Source organism: Haliotis rubra, unplaced genomic scaffold, assembly GCF_003918875.1.
Source record: "Haliotis rubra isolate DU_JTF1 unplaced genomic scaffold, ASM391887v1 Scf1708, whole genome shotgun sequence".
Lineage (NCBI taxonomy): Eukaryota > Metazoa > Mollusca > Gastropoda > Lepetellida > Haliotidae > Haliotis > Haliotis rubra.
The window spans coordinates 26659-45911 of record NW_025765679.1 but is presented as its reverse complement, the minus strand read 5'-3'; the positions used below and the strand labels follow the sequence as shown (position 1 = coordinate 45911).

Sequence of the window (19253 nt, the reverse complement as noted above, 5' to 3'; positions counted from 1 at the left end):
TGAAAAGGGTTATGCCGAGCCGAATGTCATGGTCCGTCGCGCCACCAGTTCACCATCTTTCATTGCACAGCCGATCGCCCTTTCGCGTCGAAACGCTGATGTTCATGCCCAGCCGTTACGGGTGGGTTATCGATGATTTAGGGAACGCCAGTCTTTTCGTTGAAGGCGACAGTTTATCTTCGATCAGATCGCGACCGCCGCTGTCCTCGTCGAGAGTAATGATAAGTATTGTCGTAAACGCGATGTTCGACTTCTGCTTCGGGTCACACCTTAAAGACGCAGCAGCGTCATCAGGCATCCTGTTAACCGCACTTTAATGTCTAAAACCGATATTTCAATCTTCGCGAGTTCGGCATAATTGTACAGAATGCTATAAACGACTGTTCTATTGTCGTTACTTTCCGTTTCACTGTTAATATGGCTTCAGCAGCATTGAACGTTCGTTTGAACACAACGTCGCTTCCTTGAACATCGCTTCAGCCGATGGAGATGACCATAGTTCGCTGTGTACGGAATCCAGAGATCCGGTATTTTCGGTATCATGGCCAATAATACGTCGACGAAGTCATCGGTCGGCCGATCGTGCGTTTTCCGTTGTCGATCAACACGACGGCGTTGAGCAGTTCATTTGTCAGTATCCATGGGTCATTTCTTTCGTTGAGCGACACGTCGTAGTACGTACAAATTGACTGGCTGCGGTTGTATAAAGAAATTCCGTTGCAAGTCCATCCGATATTGGCTCATTGCGTAGTAGATGTCGCGAAAAGGGCCCTCGACTCGACTGACGGCAGTATGGAGGCCACACGTACGTTCGAATCGAATAGTTCAATCCGATGACACGGTAAACCCTTTCGAAGTGTTCATCATGAACATTTTCGTCCACGGGTCCCTGCTCAAACCTCCAAACGCGGTAATCCTTGCTTTCATCGAAAGCCATGTAATCGCCATTCCACTCATCGTTCCACGTCTTGACATTATGATAAGACTTGTTAGTCAATCTTACACAAGCTGTTTGCTGGCTTCGGCGAGAGACATGTTGTGAACGATGGGAATGCCCAAACCGTGGTTTGGACCTGGCGTTAAATGACGCACGTCGATCGTCACGGATTGTTTTACGACATTCCACGCCGCGTCCCGCCGAATCGGGACGCTGATTTCTTTCAGGATATGTCTGATCTGGTAATACACGTGTAAATAGAACACGGACCGACTCAGTTCATCATGACGATTGTCGTTCAACGTCAAGCCGCACCCCGTCGTCGCGCCTCAACATGGCGAAATTGGATTGATTCTGCCAAAACTGCATCGGGTTGTGGAACCAAGTGTGTGTACCATTTTCATGTTCGTGACCAAAAACCCGTAATTTTTATACACATCGATGAACCGAACCATGAAATGTAAACCATCCTTTGCATCGACCACACGATACCGGGTTATGGAGATCGGTAGCATATATTTTTATCGCTTTTAGAACAAAACACTCCCGGTTTGTATATATTGAATTGTTATATAGTATACAATATCTAATTTTCAATATGTACGCAAACGCTTCCGGGACTCAAGTCATCCATAACACGTCGGGTCAGGTCGAAGTTGCCTTTTGCGACATCACCTACTATATACAATGGGCCAATATCGATGGACACAACTACAGGCTGTTTGTCAATTACAACCACAACCAATTAACATACGGCTACTACAGCTTGTGCTCGCTCAACGAAGAAATATTCAAACCCATGGGATCTGAACTCAAAATGAACTACCTCCAATGGCACGGTCGTGTTGGTCAACAACGGAGAAAACACTTTTAGACTCAGCCGGCCATTGACTAAAACTCTCAGGTTTACGTCGAACGTAATACAACCGAAAACCACCATGACCGGTACGAAATTACCAGATCTCGTTCCATACCGCGAACTGTAAAGCGTTCATCTCCATCAGCTGAGAACGACCGACAATGTTCAAGACGAACGACCGACAATGTTCAAGACGAACGACCTTCAATGCTGCTGAGAGCCATGCTGGTGAAAACGGAAAAGTACAACAACAACAATAGAACCGAATCGTTTTCATCGCGGCAGTACAAGAAATTATGCCAAGGCACAATCACGGAATTGAAAAATATCGGTTTTAGACATTAAACAGAATGCAGTTAATGTAGGATACCTGAGAGTGACGCTGCACGTACGCAAAAGACAATGACCGAAGCTTAGGGTGCGGGAACGACCATGCGACCCGGCACAATGCCTATCATTACCCTCTCCGACCTCGGGACACGCTGCGGATTCGACGATCCCAGAATCGAGAATAAACTGTACTTTCCAACTGAAAAACAACGTTTACAAATGCATCGAAATGCCCACCGCCAAAGCAACAGCTGAGGCGTAGGCAACATCAGCGATTTCGTCGACACCGAAGGAGGCGGTCAACAACGAGCGGTACGACCTCGTCTGCAATGAAGAAAATGAGTGGACAATATGCAGAGCCTTCAGTGGCAAGCTGTTTGACTTGAACGGCGTCGAGACCATGACCATCAGCTCGAAACGCACTGTACACTTTCATCTTTACCGATGACAACAAATGGGTCCTCGTGCCCTCTTGAATCGACTGGATCATCGACATCACGCTCGGCTCTCCCCTCATTTTACGGAAAGCAAATACCACCACCTCACAAAGCCGCGTGAACGAGGGAATGATGCACAAAGACACAGCGTGATCCTAAGCCCCATCTCGCAAAAAATAAATTAGCACACTTTCGCTTTCGGGCAAACCCAGGATGCAAAACATCTACACCACATGTGCACTACCCTGCAGGGGAGTCACCGTCGCCGTAGACAACACGATATCGCTCGCCAAATATTCCTACAACATACATTTCTTGGGCTTGAAGTTCACGTCTGAGAAATTAACGGAAAACAAATTGAAAATTATTTCCTAACATACGGATAAAGTCATGAGTGCAGACGTGACTCCGCAAGCCACCATCATGTTCTCCGATCTCGGGGACATGCAAGGATTCGACCAACCCGGTACACAAAACGCCTTGTACGTGTTGCACTTACAAAACAACGCTAACAAACGGGAAGTCGTCTTCGAATCTCAGTTAAACTGGATTATTAACATGATCCTCACCTACCCCTATCTTATCATGGATAATAGTGAAGGTGGCGTCTCGCTAAAAATAACGGGATACTGCTTGAGAGGTTTAATCCTGGAAGATTAACGTGGACGAACGTAGCACCATTACCAAATCAAATGGCTAACATGTTAGTCCCCAATGAGAGAAACGCATCGTTATTTTTAATAAAATATACTGATGTGCCAGACTCGTGGATCAGTGTGATACAAGGTTCTACTCTTATTATCGAAGTATTTCTTGGAGATGCCCCCGGAGTAGATATAGACCTTCTGCATGGGTTAAAAATACGCTGGCATGATCGCCATCAACAAAAACGTTGTCGTATTTGCATACAACCAGGAAGAACCCCCACCGCAAACCTAGATATTATGATTTTCCAAAAGGATTTCATTAACCTCCAGACCATATTTATATACAAACACTTGTACCTCATCAACTTAAAGTATATTCATCAAACATTGACTGAGGACCAATTAAACACTATTTTGTAAGAGAGTATATGCACACGCAGAGAATGGGACTGTACCTGATCGTGGATGAAGTGGCGAAAACACTGGAAACCGTAGACGGGTTCGTTTGCAATAGATATGCGACATCAAACGACAACTAGAACAAGATCGCGATGCGCGTAGAGCGTTGCATAAAAAAATATCACGGAGCTGTCAATTACGTGGACGTCGTCGACACCGCCCTAGTGGCAACAGGCATGGGAATAGGTGCGGCGGGCGGCGGGTTGCTATCCACCATAGTGGCCGTGCCCGTGGTGCAGGTCATTGAAATAACGGCAGGAGTGGTAGGGTTAGCGGACTGGCGCTTAAGTACATATCTGGCAGACTGCAACGTAAAGCGTTGAAACACAACGAAATAAGAGTTCTAGCCGAAGCGAAGCTCAACACCATAGAAGATCACATTTCTACCGCTGCTCACCGACAGTAAAATATCCAAGCAAGAGTTTACCTTGGTGCTTTCGAACTCGCCAAATACCACAGAATGAAACAAGAGATTCGAACCAAGTCTCGTAAAATCCCCGATTTCAGCGAAGATGATAAAAAGTTAGTGGAACAAGGGGAGGCAACAGGCTCGAGAAGCCTTCCTCACGAAAACAAACAAATTATTATCGGAGAAGATTCACGATAAATTGTTTCGCAGACATCACAGCCGAGGCTTAATGAACACCATTGTTGATGATAACGGTATGAAACGTATTACCATACTACTTAATGATCACTCACCTAACGATAAGACACTCAAAACCAATATCTCCTAAACTATCCGGCCGATTTTCGTGACATTTTGCAAGCACCACAGTAGTAGTATAGGTAATGGCGGTACGGGATCAGGGCCGTACCAAAGGGCTCAATATTACCGCCATTACCTATACTACTTATGGCAATCAAGTATTTAACAAAAAAGAAGGGGAGATTCTATTGTTTGTTCATAAAGCTTTTGACTGCATTAATCATCAAATATTGTTTAGGAGTCTTGTGAGCATTGGTGTGAAAGGAAATTTATGAAATTTATTATCAAGATGTACTCATCATTAAGTGCTTGTGTCAGAACTGATACTGGATTTTCATCTTATTTCAACTGTAATGTTGGCACAAGGCAAGGATGTATTTTAAGTCCTCAAATCTCTTTTGTTTTTGCTGGAGAATGATGTTCGATGAGGTATTTTTATATCTTCACAAACCAAGGATGTTTATTCTCTCCTATTTGCTGATGATGTCTCATCTGTATCTGACAGGGCTATGCAGCTCCAAAGGAAAATTAATGTTGTTGAAAAGTTTTGTGCAGAGACTGGAATGAAGGTGAACCTGAAAAGACTAAAATAATGGTATTTCGCAACGGAGGTCCGCTCAGGGATTATGAGAAGTGTTTTGTAAATGGAACACAAATTGAGGTTGTTAATATGTATAGATACTTAGGGTATTGTGTTTACTCCAAGATTATCATGGACAAAGCGAAAACCTGTTTATCATCTCATGCGAGGAAGGCGATATTTTCTATCAACAATTATCAAAAACGTTTTGGATATATTAACCATCATGAATTGTTTAAGATGTTTGACTCTATGATTGCACCAAAACTCTGTTACGGATGTGAAATATGTGGAACAAGCTTCTGTAAATTATTGAAACAGTGCACACCAGATTTTGCAACTCATTTCTTAAAGTTAGTAAAACTACCAACAACAACATGGTTCTGGGAGAGTGTGGAGAGCTCCTCCAGTATCAATATATCTCAAAAGCAGTCAAAGTACTGTTGCAAACTGATACAGCTTCTACGAAACAGACTCCCTTATCAGGCATATCTAATGATGAAAACTCTCGATGATAATGATAAAACAACATGGGCTTCTCATATTAGGATTATATTATTCCAATAAGGATTTGGTTTCTTATGGATATCTCAAGACATACGCCGTATATCCACATTCATGGAAATTTTAAACAGAGATTCTATGACTGCTTCACTCAACCTGGCATGCATCACTATTTTCGTCACCCAAATGTAAGTTCTATTCACAATATAAATCATCTCTTAGCGTCGAACCATATTTAACCAGTGAATTGCTACCAAATCAACGTAAAATCATAACTCAGTTTCGGTGCTGTAACTGCAGACTTGCAGTGGAATGTGGCCGTCATACAAACACCCCGTATAATGAACGTCTCTGCCTCTCTTTGTCCTGCTGCTGGCCTTGATTACATCGAAGATGAACTCCATATTTTATTAATATGTCCAAAATATCCCCAACAAAGATCTGATTGTTTTTCAATACAACTGACTTAACCACCAACAATTGAAACCTTCATCCGATTGTTGTCATCGGACAATATACATATTTTAATCATTGAGTAAATATCTTTCACAAGTTCCCCGTAGAAGGAATGAATAACTGTAAAACAAATCAATACTAAACTTTACTTAGCTTTACTCAGTATATATTTACTTTGGCCAAATGTATGTATTATGGGCCTTGGGCCTAAATTACCGAATAAACCAGCTACCAGTTTTTAGCAAGATTTGTTATGGTAAGAGTTTTGTTTTGCTCTTTCGCACGCCTTTGTAAAGTGTCATTGTATCATTTCTAAATATTGTATCATTTTTGTTTTATTTTTGATTTAGGTGATTGATTGTGGAGAGTATGTTGGTCACTCGGATGTGTCGAACTATATTAAGAAGCAGGGCATCGAAGAGGAGGATAGAAAGATGTTTCAGGGCTGCTACGATCTTTCGAATCCAAGCCAGATTTCGTTTGGCGAAATTGCGCCATTGAAGTTATGTGCCAGTCATTTTCTGTGAAGTTCGTGTCTGGAGATCAAAGCAATCGATACATCTTACGCTTAAAAGAAGATGATGTTTTGACGGCAACTATGAGAGAAGAAATTCTCACTAAACTGTACAATGTGTATGATTGGTTACGTGATCATTTGCTGGATTTGGAGATACCATCGTTAGAGCTGTGAAGGGGAGCCCCCGACAAAGCAAACCAATTGCCTGAAGCACCTTAAAACTTAAAAGTGAGCTGTTTTAGCGGTACAATGTACTGACTGACTGACTGAGTTTGGTTTTACGCCGCTTTAAGCAAAATTCCAGCAACATCACGGGGGACACCAGGAAATGGACTCTCAAACATTTTACCCATGTGGGGTGGTACAAGGTACGCACACGGAAGATACAGACCAGCATTATAATGGTCTCTGATCCCTTCTACTATTGTAATGACTCCGAGAAGTGCAAACAATTGTCCATTATCTACATAGCTACTTTCGGTCATATCTTTTAACTGACGACATTTTTCTTAGGTATATATCTATACAAAAGACTTTGATGTCTTATAAAGTAATTAAATGGTTAAAATAGCTTTTGCTTGAATATATATTTTCAATGTAAGAATTATTTGTCTGTCGTTCCTGTTATTGCATCTACAAATAAGTTGGTAATATATTACCTCAGTTGAAAAGACGCGACTTCTATGGCTCAAATGCATGGAATGTAGCTTGAACGCATACGCAGCAGAAATTGCCGTCAGGAATGTTTAAAGCATTTTAATACTTGATAGGACACCTTCTAAACCAATTACATATCCATTATGCACAAACACAGTGCTTCTAAACCAACATTAAATATCCATTATACACAAACACAGTGCTTCTAAACAAACATCAGATATCCATAATGCACAAACACAGTGCTTCTAAACCAACATTAGACATCCATTATGCAAAAACACAGTGTTTCTAAACCAACATTAGATATCCATTATGCACAAACACAGTGCTTCTAAACCAACATTAGATATCCATTATACACAAACACAGTGCTTCTAAACAAACATTAGATATCCATTATACACAAACACGGTGCTTCTATACCAACATTACATATACATTATACACAAACACAGTGCTTCTAAACTAACATTAGACATCGATTATACACAAACACAGTGCTTCTAAACCAACATTAGATATCCATTATACACAAACACAGTGCTTCTAAACCAACATTACATATACATTATACACAAACACGGTGCTTCTAAGCCAACATTAGATATCCATTATACACAAACACAGTGCTTCTAAACCAACATTAGATATCCATTATACACAAACACAGTGCTTCTAAACCAACATTAGATATCCATTATACACAAACACACAGTGCTTCTAAACCAACATTAGATATCCATTATACACAAACACAGTGCTTCTAAACCAACATTAGATATCCATTATACACAAACACAGTGCTTCTAAACCAACATTAGATATCCATTATACACAAACACAGTGCTTCTAAACCAACATTACATATCCATTATACACAAACACAGTGCTTCTAAAACCAACATTACATATCCATTATGCACAAACACAGTGCTTCTAAACCAACATTAGATATCCATTATTCTTTTTAGTTATCTTTGAGTGTTAATAGAACTTAAATCAATATCATTTTGTTCCTCATGTTGGTGAATATCTCTATACAAATTACTGTAAAATTGTTTCAGTTCGTCTAGAATACCACTACCATCACTTATCAGATCGCCATTATCTTTCATATAACACTTCCTATAAGCTTAAAGGTAAAATTTCTGTTTTTCCAGGTGACAAAGATAGCTGGTCGGTTTTTCTCCTTCTTCATGCCATTTTGTTCTTTTTAGAAATTGAGTTCTTCTTACATCTTCCTCATTGATATGCTCCAAACATGTTTTCTTAGTAGCTAATTCTGCTAAATATTCTTCATTTAAATGGTTAAAGTCAGCTTCTTATATTTTTTCTTCAAGAATTTGTATTGATTCTTTCTGGTTTTTTCTTCTATTTTTCTTAATGAATGTAGAAAATGAAATTGTTTTTCTTCTCAAATTCATTAAGAAAGTTTCTAGAAATAAAGATTCAGATATTATCAATTCCTGCGTTCCGTCTTTATATAAGGTTGTTCGATTTGTCTTCATTGTCAATATTTTTGCATATTCGAGTAGAGAATCATGTGATGTATTTTGACAATTTTATATATTCTTCGTTGTGTAAGAGTGAGGTGTTAAATTTCCAATAACCACGGCCTCTTTCATTACTTAATTTATTTGAAAGTGATAGTATAATTGGGGAACAGTCTGACTTTATATTTATTTATTCTTGCCGTTGAAATAATAGGTATTATGATAAGGTCGAATCCTAATATAAAGGGTATAACACTTAATGATACAGAACAGAAACTCGGACAATATGCGGACGATACACAGCTATTTCTAGATGGATCTGAAAACAAGTCTCAGTGTTGCAATTGAAACACTGAATAAATTCTATCTAATGTCTGGACTCAAAATAAACATAAACAAGACAAAAGCTATCTGGATAGGCTCAATGACAGGTAGTAATATATAATAACTTTAGCCAATGACTCCTATCTTGACTGGCACAGTGGAGACTTTGAATCTTAGGAATAACACTTAATGCTTCTCTTAAAGACCTTTGGGTAATTAACACAAGAAAACACCTAGAACATATTAATAGATTACTTGCTAGTTGGCGAAGAAGAAACCTGACTCTAATCGGGAAAATCACTGTTATGAAACTCTAGCAATTTCTACTCTAGTACATATTTTCTCAGCACTTCCTAACCCGCCAAAAACATTCATCGATGAACTCAATAAAATAATCTATAGATTCATATGGAATAATAAAATGATAAGATTAAAAGGTCTAATATCAGTAGAACTTACGAAGATGGAGGCCTCAGAATGATTGACATTGAATGTTTCATGAACGCTTCGAAATTATCATCACTGAAATGTCACTTAAAGAAAACTTCAAATTTTAATAGCATTTTTCCCTTTAAGTCAACTGTACTTTCTAGGTTCTAATGCCGTTGATTGCTTATCTGGCAAAAGATAATCCCTATTGGAGAGATGTTTTATTTGCTTGGAAAATATTTTATGAAAAACACACCTTTGACAGCGATGACTTAGATCAAATCTTAGCTCAGCCACTCTGGTTAAACCATTTCTTTAAATCTTCATACATGATAAGAAATTGGTTTAAGCGCGGTATACATTATGTCAGCGATATTTGTAATGAAAATGGATTTCTCAGTTTTGAAGATGTAATACAGAGGTACAAAAATAAGCGGGACCTTCTTAGACTATCATCATTTGTTAAAGGTCACATGCAACCAAAAAGCAAACATAATTAAAACACAATTATCACTTATTCATGACATATAATATACATTGCTGGTTATGAAAAGACATATAAACAAAATTATAAGCGTACAATCGCAAATCAAAAGTGCAATATTGTGTACTTGGGTTTACTTCCCAAGAAACGAAGCAGCCGGGATACCGAACCCAGTCAGAGCGGGTGGGTGTGCACTCATGTAACGGCTGGTTCATTTGCAGATGCCCCCACGGCTCATTGTGTGTGTAATATATAGAGATGTTGGGTTTTGTAAATACATGCTCATTTTTTGTGTATAACATTTTGCAATCAACAGACATCATAACATGTCATGTGTTCAAGTATCACACCTGCCTGTCTGTGTAATTACATAATGTGACAGAGACCGAACTCGGGCCATAAATCAATGCATTTTGTTTATGGTGTATAGCCTGACTGGTGTTAAGTTCAAATTGCATGTGGTTAGTGATAGCAGCTGTGTATTGAATATTGTCATTAGCAGACAGGCAGGCAGACACACAGGTGTCAATAAAACAAGACATTGAGTTTTGTCTGTGACAACGACATATCTATATCACAGTTAGAAATTTGTCAACGCTAAATAATGACATTGCTTTTAAGCATCGAACTGAGAAAGCGACTCGGTAAGAAGAACGTGGTGAAATAGACAAATGAAATTATATAAACAGTTAATTTACTGTCATAACATATAAAAGCTCGCGCCTGTGAGATATCAACAAAACATTAGAAAAATAGCTCACACCAAAGCCTTCACCGAGTTTTCACCGGACAACCTGCTTCCAAGCTGCGCGAACCTATTTCACTGCGCACGTGCTATGAGCGCAGCCCAGCTGTTGAAACCAGTTTTCCCCTGAAAAAGTTAGTGAAACGTTTGAACTACGATTTCGCGCGGGTTTTTTCATTGCGTTATTTTTCAACTTTATAAGTTGAATTTGCATTTTGACGATTTGTTTCGGTAAGTCCATACCGAAAGGTATCAGAATCTGCAAAGTTGTGTTTTTACGTTGCATGTGACCTTTAAATAACATTCCAATGAACTGGAGACAACTTGTAGGAAACAGAACTCTCTTGCTTAAATCAAGTAAACATTAATAGAGTTTACCTAAATATGATCTCAAATATTAAAGGTTCAAGGATATTCTATGATAAATTGATTAAGAACAACGATACCCTAAAGTACTAGAGTATTATAAAAATGTCTTTCAGCAGGATATAATGTGGAGTAATGTATTCAGATATTACAGGAAATGCACAAATGATTGTAAGCTGTTACATTTTCAGTACAGATTTATTTACAGAATAATATATACAAAGAAAAGAACTATTGAAGATGAAGCCAGTTGATAATGATACTTGTACTTTTTGTAAAAATACCTCAGAAGACATATTGCATGTATTTTTTACTGTGATTTAGTTAAAAACTTTTGGCGAAATGTAGAACAATTTCTAAATGCCCACCTCCAGTGTGATGTCACATTTACAAAATTCACTATCATCTTTGAATGTTCTCAAACAATAAAAATACTAAACCATATTATACCTCTTGCCAAAGGATTCATTTATGTTTCAAGTATAAAACAGCAAACACTTTCCCCTTGAGGGATTTCTTAAGTTATTAAAAGATATACATATTTATAAGGAAATGGAAACATTTATCTACCTTTTACTATGTGCTAAAACATTAAATTCTACTTATAATATCAGCTGAGACTTCCAGACCCTACTCACTACAACCATACTATTCAACCTTACCCCTCCAATTTCATATTCCCTCCACAGAAACTTTAATGACATCTTATGTATCTATATAATTGTTGTAATCTCACGATGTTATAATTATATATATGTATACATGCGTGTATGTACGTGCATATGTATGTATATGTGTATATGTATGTGTGCGCGTGTGTGTATATGTTTGCAATACTGTCCTGTTATGTCATATAGAACCTTGCAAACATCACTGAAGCTATGTAAATATGTATTTGGTTGTTGTCCTCTTTGCCATATGTATTTTATGTGAGACTTGAATTGGAATTAAAAAATAAAATAAATAAATTATGAAAATGGTTTCGCTGATCGGAAAAGAAACATTTCCTTTCATCGAAATGACAATCACTTGTTCAAATTATGTTAGATAAAGTAATTAGGAACTAGCATTCTAGCGTTCAGTATGTATTCACGACATTACATGCAACAGTTGGCTTCAGCCGTTATAACCAGCACTAGTCTACAGATCTACAGACTCGTACGTCCAGTTGTGCCTACACTTCATTTCTTTCCTGGGTACGCCCAAGTTGGTAACTATCAACTCAAGCATCAGATCAACGTGTGCTTCTTACTTCCCCAAGCAAGCAATTGCAATCCAAGAGCATTTGTGAGTGAGTGAGTGAGATACGATTTTAAGCCACATCGGTAGTATTTCAGCTATATCCTGACTAAAACATGTTATACATTCATTTCACATAAAGTTAAATTATATAATCTGTCAAAAAATACAGAAATAACTTCTAGAATAGCACAGATGTACATATAGATGTATAGTTTCACGCCTCTAAAAAAGGTAAACTTTACAGTAAGTTATCACCATGCACGTGCAATTCATCAGCATATGTCACATACTACACGACAATGGACAAAACATCTCGCGAACTAGTATTTTTCCCTTCAACATGTAAATGAAAGTTAATGATTGTTCCATATTTTAACTAAAAATGTGATTCATGAAGATTACTTCATGATGAAAATACTATACATAATTTCGGAAAGCGCACGTACAAAGCAAGCTGGAAAAACACTATTGCAAAACATGGGAGGCGTTAAGTTCGTGGCTCTATTTTTATTAAAATTTTCAAATTACACAACATAATTCTGATCGCTGTATGCTTCGTTAAGTCAAAATTACCCGTGTATTTTTCAGGATATTTGCAGCAATCACATACTGCCTTAAACCAATTTAAGTACTAAGGATTACATGTTAACAAAGCACCGCAATCCTTCAAAACATCCATCGACAGAGGATAGTCTTCTTGCAGGCGGGTACCCTCTTTCTTGATGGCGGGTATCCTCTTTCTTGTAGGCGGGTCCCATCTTCCTTGCAGGCGGGCCATGGTCCATACCCTCTTTCTTGCAGGCGGGGTTGACAGATACCCGATGCGATGTAAAAATTTTAACTCACTCCACTCAATCTTGCAGGCGGATACCCTTTTCTTGTAGGCGGGGTACCATTTCAGGCAGGCGGGTTCCATTTTTAAAACACCTGTTTTATGACTAACAGAGAGATTTATTAGGTTTATAGAAAATGTGTAATCTCAGCAATGGTGGGTTTCTGTACACGACATAAATGGCACAAATCATACCTGTAGTTGATACACGAATGGTTGTGGCCAAATGTGCACACATGCCGTTATCAAAGCAAGAGAAGTCGTGGAAGTTGTAGCTTGTGATCAAGCTATCAAATCACGGCATCAAATACAGCACAGATTCATGAGTATTACTGAACATCCACTCGAACTTTGAGCGCTTCTATAACTCTCAGTACCCCGTGCTATGGTTAGTATGATATGGCAGTTTGATGGGGTAAGTTTATTGAAACCAAAATGGCCAAAGAGCGATAAACAATTCTGATTTTAGGGCCGCTTCACATCGCATAGGAATTATGTGCATGCTATGTGAAGCTGCCCTGTTGTGAGTTTTCAATATCTACAAAATGTAGTTATTATTCAATTTTTAAAACTCACATTTCTACTGAACGTTATTTATCATATGTTTTAGCGTTGAGAAATTTAGAATATCTTTAGCTCGTTTACGTTGTTTATTGGAAATATACAAGGATGGAGAACTGAGCCCTGCTGCACTCCTGAACATGTGTTCACAGAGTTTATGGCTCCACACCACGTCAGTGGAATGCTTGATGTGTGCACTTGTGTGATAATGTCACATTTATGTGTGGAGTGATGATGTCTGTAGTGAACTTTAAAGATGTGTGAATTATGAACATTTGAACTACTAATGAATATTTGATCACATATCAACAACTGAATGTATGATTATCACATTATATATTATTACTACATATTGATACAAATATAATAAAACATATTAAAGATATATTAGTTTGTATGTTCTTATTTGAATTTGACCTATGGCCCTTTTGACTTTACTCTACGGCCCTTTTGACTTTCCTTTAGCCCTTTCGACTTTTCTTTGGCCCTTTTGACTTTTACAATGTTGACCCTTTTGTCCTTTGGCCCTTTTGACTACAACCTAACGAACATGTCGGTTTATCAGCCAACACTTCTTTGAGTGACATTTTATAAGTTGGGAAGTACAATATATACTAGGCACATAAAGAAACTGCGCATACAAAAAATTAAAATCTACATTTATCAAACCTGTATAGACACATAGGGACTTAAACTCAGAGATTAGTGACATGTCTCCAACATGCATGCACGTGCCACGTTCTGTGACGTCAGTGGGTTCGTCCTTGAGACGTGCAATACGTTGTTGCAGGTGCATTCCGGGAAAGAGAAACAGAGCAAATGAATGCCACGCAATACTGTCACTTTGGAAAGCTCAACCCCTGCCCCCTGCACCCTGAAAATTAAACGGCTATTGAAACGCATGGCATGCCAAGGCTCACGTCTTCACAACGTTATGAGGCCATTGGGATGGTCCGTGGGGGAATGTCTCAACCGGAACACCATTTCTGCACTGGTGAGACGCTACCAGAACACAAATGACGTCATCGATCGGTCACGTTCTGGACGTCCACGTGTAACAACGCCAAGGCAGGAGAGATGGATAAGGGTGACCCATCTGCGCTACAGGTTTCAGACTGCAGTGATGACTGCCCGAACCATCCCAGGACTTCGTCGTATCCACCCCAACACAGTTCGACAACGTTTACGTCATCACGGGATCAGACCACGACGTCCCGCCATTCGTCGGTTTCACATTATTTTGCGACTCGCGGCGCGCATGCGCAGAGCGTGTAAATAATCCTCCGGTCAACTTCCGTTTTGGCTGTCAGTCGTCAGTCGATCGCTCCTTATCATGAGTTTGACAGATCAACAACGTTCTCCTCGGATCTTAGGAAAAGGCAATCGACAAGGAAGTTTTTTTTGTGTGCCTGGGTGTACAAACTTCACGCAGAATGGTGTCAAGGTGTCAGGTTGACTTATCACAGTATTCCCATAAACGACGTGAAGCGGACGAAACTCTGGCTTGATCTCATCAGAACAGATGCTTGGTTTCCAAATTCCTCCAGCAGAATTTGTTCCATTCATTTCGAAGTAGGTATGTATTTTTGAAAATAAATATTACCTGTTAATGTCAGTGGTATAACATGGGCTGATAGAAATATCATTTCCCCGTTGTGTTTGATACAAAACTATTTTGTAACCAAGACCACGTCACAATCCTAAAATTACAACCCTGTTTCAATTCAACTGTTCAAAACAACAAAACACTATCATCTTGTCAGATAAATACTAATATTTCATAGTTTACCTGCTACTGTATCATTAGTTATATAATAAAAAAAACACTTACAGTTCGACTTCCAAGTGTTTTGACTGGTCTGTAGAAAATTCAGTAAATCTACTTAAGGTTAAAGCTACACACATCTCAGACTAACCAATCACTTTTACCAGTACATAAAAATTTATTTCAAGATTTTACCAGTAAAAAGTCCAAAATTTGGATAATATCTGCAAGATTGGAGTTCTAATTATTAAGGTTATTATAGTGGATTAAATTAGATAGATATTACAGTGGTACTGAAACCCCTGTTTCCAAAAGTCACCAAGTGTAGCCTGAAACCAAAATTGACAGGCTTCGGGTAAACCTGTCTCACATTTCGTTATTTGTTGCTGACATGTGTTTTTAGAAGCTCAGAGAGGAATAAGTATTTGGAAGTGGCAATACTTTTTATTACCATTGAGTTTCGGTATTTGGGGAGGCAAACTGTTACATGTGTTTTAGTTCATGTGAATACAAAACAATGAATGACATATAACTGTCCATCTTTAAAACTCACAATCAATGGCTGTTACATGACCAGTGGTAACATGAATTGGACATTGTCAGTAATTTATGGTCATGCCATCACCACCATTGTCAATCAGCTAAACTGCATCATCAGACATACTAAACACCTGACCTGCCAACTTCATGACAACATGTCATCAGACTTTGACCACACATGCTCAAATGACACTTGCTAATTGGACAAGGTAAGTTAATTAGCTAAGCATTTATTTGATGATGTAATAAGTTGAATAACAATGTTAAAAAACTGTTTTATTTTGATTTTTGAATGATATTGCTTAATTTGCTTATTCAACAACTTACTACTAATTTTTTCTCACAAAAAGGTTTTGTTTCCTGTCAATACTGATTAAATGTCAATAGCCGGATACAAAACATAATAAATGGAAAACACAACAAGGAAGTGAAACTCAGGAATAACAATTGGGAAAATGGCCACTTGTGCACTGTATCAGAACTATGACTACATAGCAAATACTTTAACGTAAGGAGTTGGTTATCGTATGCATAGTAACTGAAACGACATGCAGCTGAAAATCAGGTTATATAAAGTTTGAGGTAAAACTGTATACATTGGGTGAGTAAGTAGAGAGTTTTGTTTTACGCCACACTCAGCAGTATTCCCGCTATGTGGTTGCGGTCTGTAAATAATTGAGTCTGGACCAGACAATCCAGTGATCAACAGCATGAGCATCGATCTGCGCAATTGTTGTACATTGGGTATATATGAAGTGGTGATATTCACAGGAAGTAGTTACTTATTTAAAAAACTGAAGTCAGTACGCCATTACTGTAAAGTACTGTTCTGACGTCATATCCTTGATTATAAGAATAAGAATTTATTTATCATCACATAAAACAGGAAATATTTTTTATAGCATTTCCAGTCGTCTTGATATGGAAATTTGTTAAGGCAATTGTTATTTTTTATTTGATTATCGTTTCATGGATTTGGTAATACATTATAACTTGCTCTGCAGAAATGAAGAGTCTTTATGGATATTTATCTTCTTTATCACACAGTATCCTTAAAGACTCGTCATTTCTGTCACTACCAACTTCTAGAATGCCTCTCAAACAGTTCATTTTCTCTACAGGCAAGAAATCTGACGATCCAAAGAAACCAGGATACATCCCAACTATCTTCCCTTCTCGCCAAAAACCGATGAAGCGACGAACCACCCTGAATTCATCCAAAACTAAGTCACCTCCAGCAAAGCGTGTCTGCCGCAAGATCTTCCCTGATAGTTCTGCTTTATCTCCCAGCTCTGACACCCTACTTCTTTCCCCACCCAGCACAGCCACTGATGACAAGCTATCGTCTCCTGTCTCAGAGCAAGAAGACTCTACCCATGCTCCTGAATACTCTACACCTGCTTCTGAAGACTCTACACATGCTTCTGAAGACTCTACCCATGCTTCTGAAGACTCTAAGACTCTACACATGCTCCTGAAGACTCTACACATGCTTCTGAAGACTCTACACATGCTTCTGAAGACTCTACACATGCTTCTGAAGACTCTACACCTGCTTCTGAAGACTCTACACATGCTTCTGAAGACTCTACACCTGAAGCTTCTGCTTCACAAGACTCTACTCTACACATGCTTCTGAAGACTCTACACATGCTTCTGAACTCTACACTCTATACTCTACACTGCTTCTGAAGACTCTACACATGCTTCTGAAGAAGAGCCTCAAGTCTGAAGACTACACATCTCGGATGACTCATAACTACGAAGACTTGGCTACTCCGTATATAGATGGATGGACTCCCTGCAACGATGAGATGGAGAAGTTAAAACTTCAGCTTCAGCATCTTCAACGCGAGAATGAAAACCTGAAGAAGAAGACACTCTGTCTATCCAGCTATAAGGACAATGAAGTGAATTTCCACTACATGACCAATCTACCAAACTACAATACTTTTGAAGTACTGGCTATGTTTCTGCATAGAAGATGTGACGGGGGGCTTAACTACTGGAGACATCAACAGTCATGTAACAACACACGTCGTTCCATTAAGAAGCCTGGAAAGGAACGCACACTAAACTTCCAAGAGGAACTATTTCTTGTGCTCGTGCGACTTAAGCGAGGTATGGAGTTAAGAGACATGCATTTGAGAACTGGAGTAAGTGTATCTACTTTGTCAAGAATCTTCACAACTTGGATCGACTTCATGAACAACGAGCTGACTGCCTATTTTGAGATGGTCGCAGTTGATCTCAGTCATGTGCAGACAATGCCATGTATGGCCCCATTTCCAGAAGTGACGATAACGCTTGACTGCACAGAACTCTTCTCACAGCGCTCTATGGACCTTCAGGTACGAAAAGAAACATTTTCCAACTACAAACACCATGACACTGTGAAATTGCTAGTTGGAATGGGCCCACGTCAAGCTGTGAATTTTGTGTCAGCAGCGTTGGGAGGAAGAGCTACAGACAAACACATAACACTCAACAGTGAGAAGCTCATGTCCAACCTAGCTCCAGGTTCCAGCGCCATGGCCGACCGCGGTTTCCTTGCGACTGAAGAACTCCGCTCACTTGGTGTTAAGATGATAATGCCACATTTCAAGGGCAGAGACAGGCCTCAGTTCTCTGCTACTGAAGCTTGGCGCTCAGCGCAAATCAGCAGTGCACGTATACACATCGAACGTGTCATCCAACGCATCAAAACTTTCCACATTCTTGAGAACTCCATCCGAATGGACCAAAAGGATATGATTGAACAAACATTTAGAGTTTGTTCATACCTTGTTAATCTGCAAAGACCTATTTTAAACGATTAAGAATGTATTCTAATATTGTATGCTTGTTATGCTTGTGTTTTGTCAATGTAATGGCAAAGAAGAGTGAAAAAGTAACAACACTGGAGTAGAGGTTGATTGATATATTTACAACCAATGTGATCTCATTTTGTGAACACCACACATAATTGTGAATGTTATGGCTCATTTGACATGACAATGGTACATACATTATCTTAATGGGCAATGACAACCAGGACTTTATTTCTTACATAGTCTCAGGCTAATGAAAAATAAATAACATGAACTTCATATGTACTTACCCAATAGTACAAGTACAATATGCAGAACAGGGGTCTCCAGTCACGGTGTCGAGCACCAGGTGAAGCGCTTTAACATCCTCTGCCTGTGTGCTTTGCGAGGGATTGCACCTAGCCTGGATGCAATACAACTCGGAATATTCCGGATGTTGTGTCACAAGAACTGAGTGAATATTGTCCTCAACTTATATGCACGAGAAAGTTTGTATGTCTTGAGTTGACTCTTGTCTAAAATGTTACATCCAAGGAGATATTTCTTCACAACAGCCTCGTCGATGTC

General features: G+C 39.0%; 1 protein-coding gene across 1 annotated transcript; it reads left to right on the top strand.

Moving 5' to 3' along the window:
* Positions 1-17579: 17579 nt before the first annotated feature.
* On the top strand, positions 17580-18695 carry LOC124272594. The gene has a single exon (XM_046707795.1). The coding sequence runs from the start codon at positions 17580-17582 to the stop codon at positions 18693-18695; it is 1116 nt and encodes a 371-aa protein (XP_046563751.1).
* Positions 18696-19253: the final 558 nt, after the last annotated feature.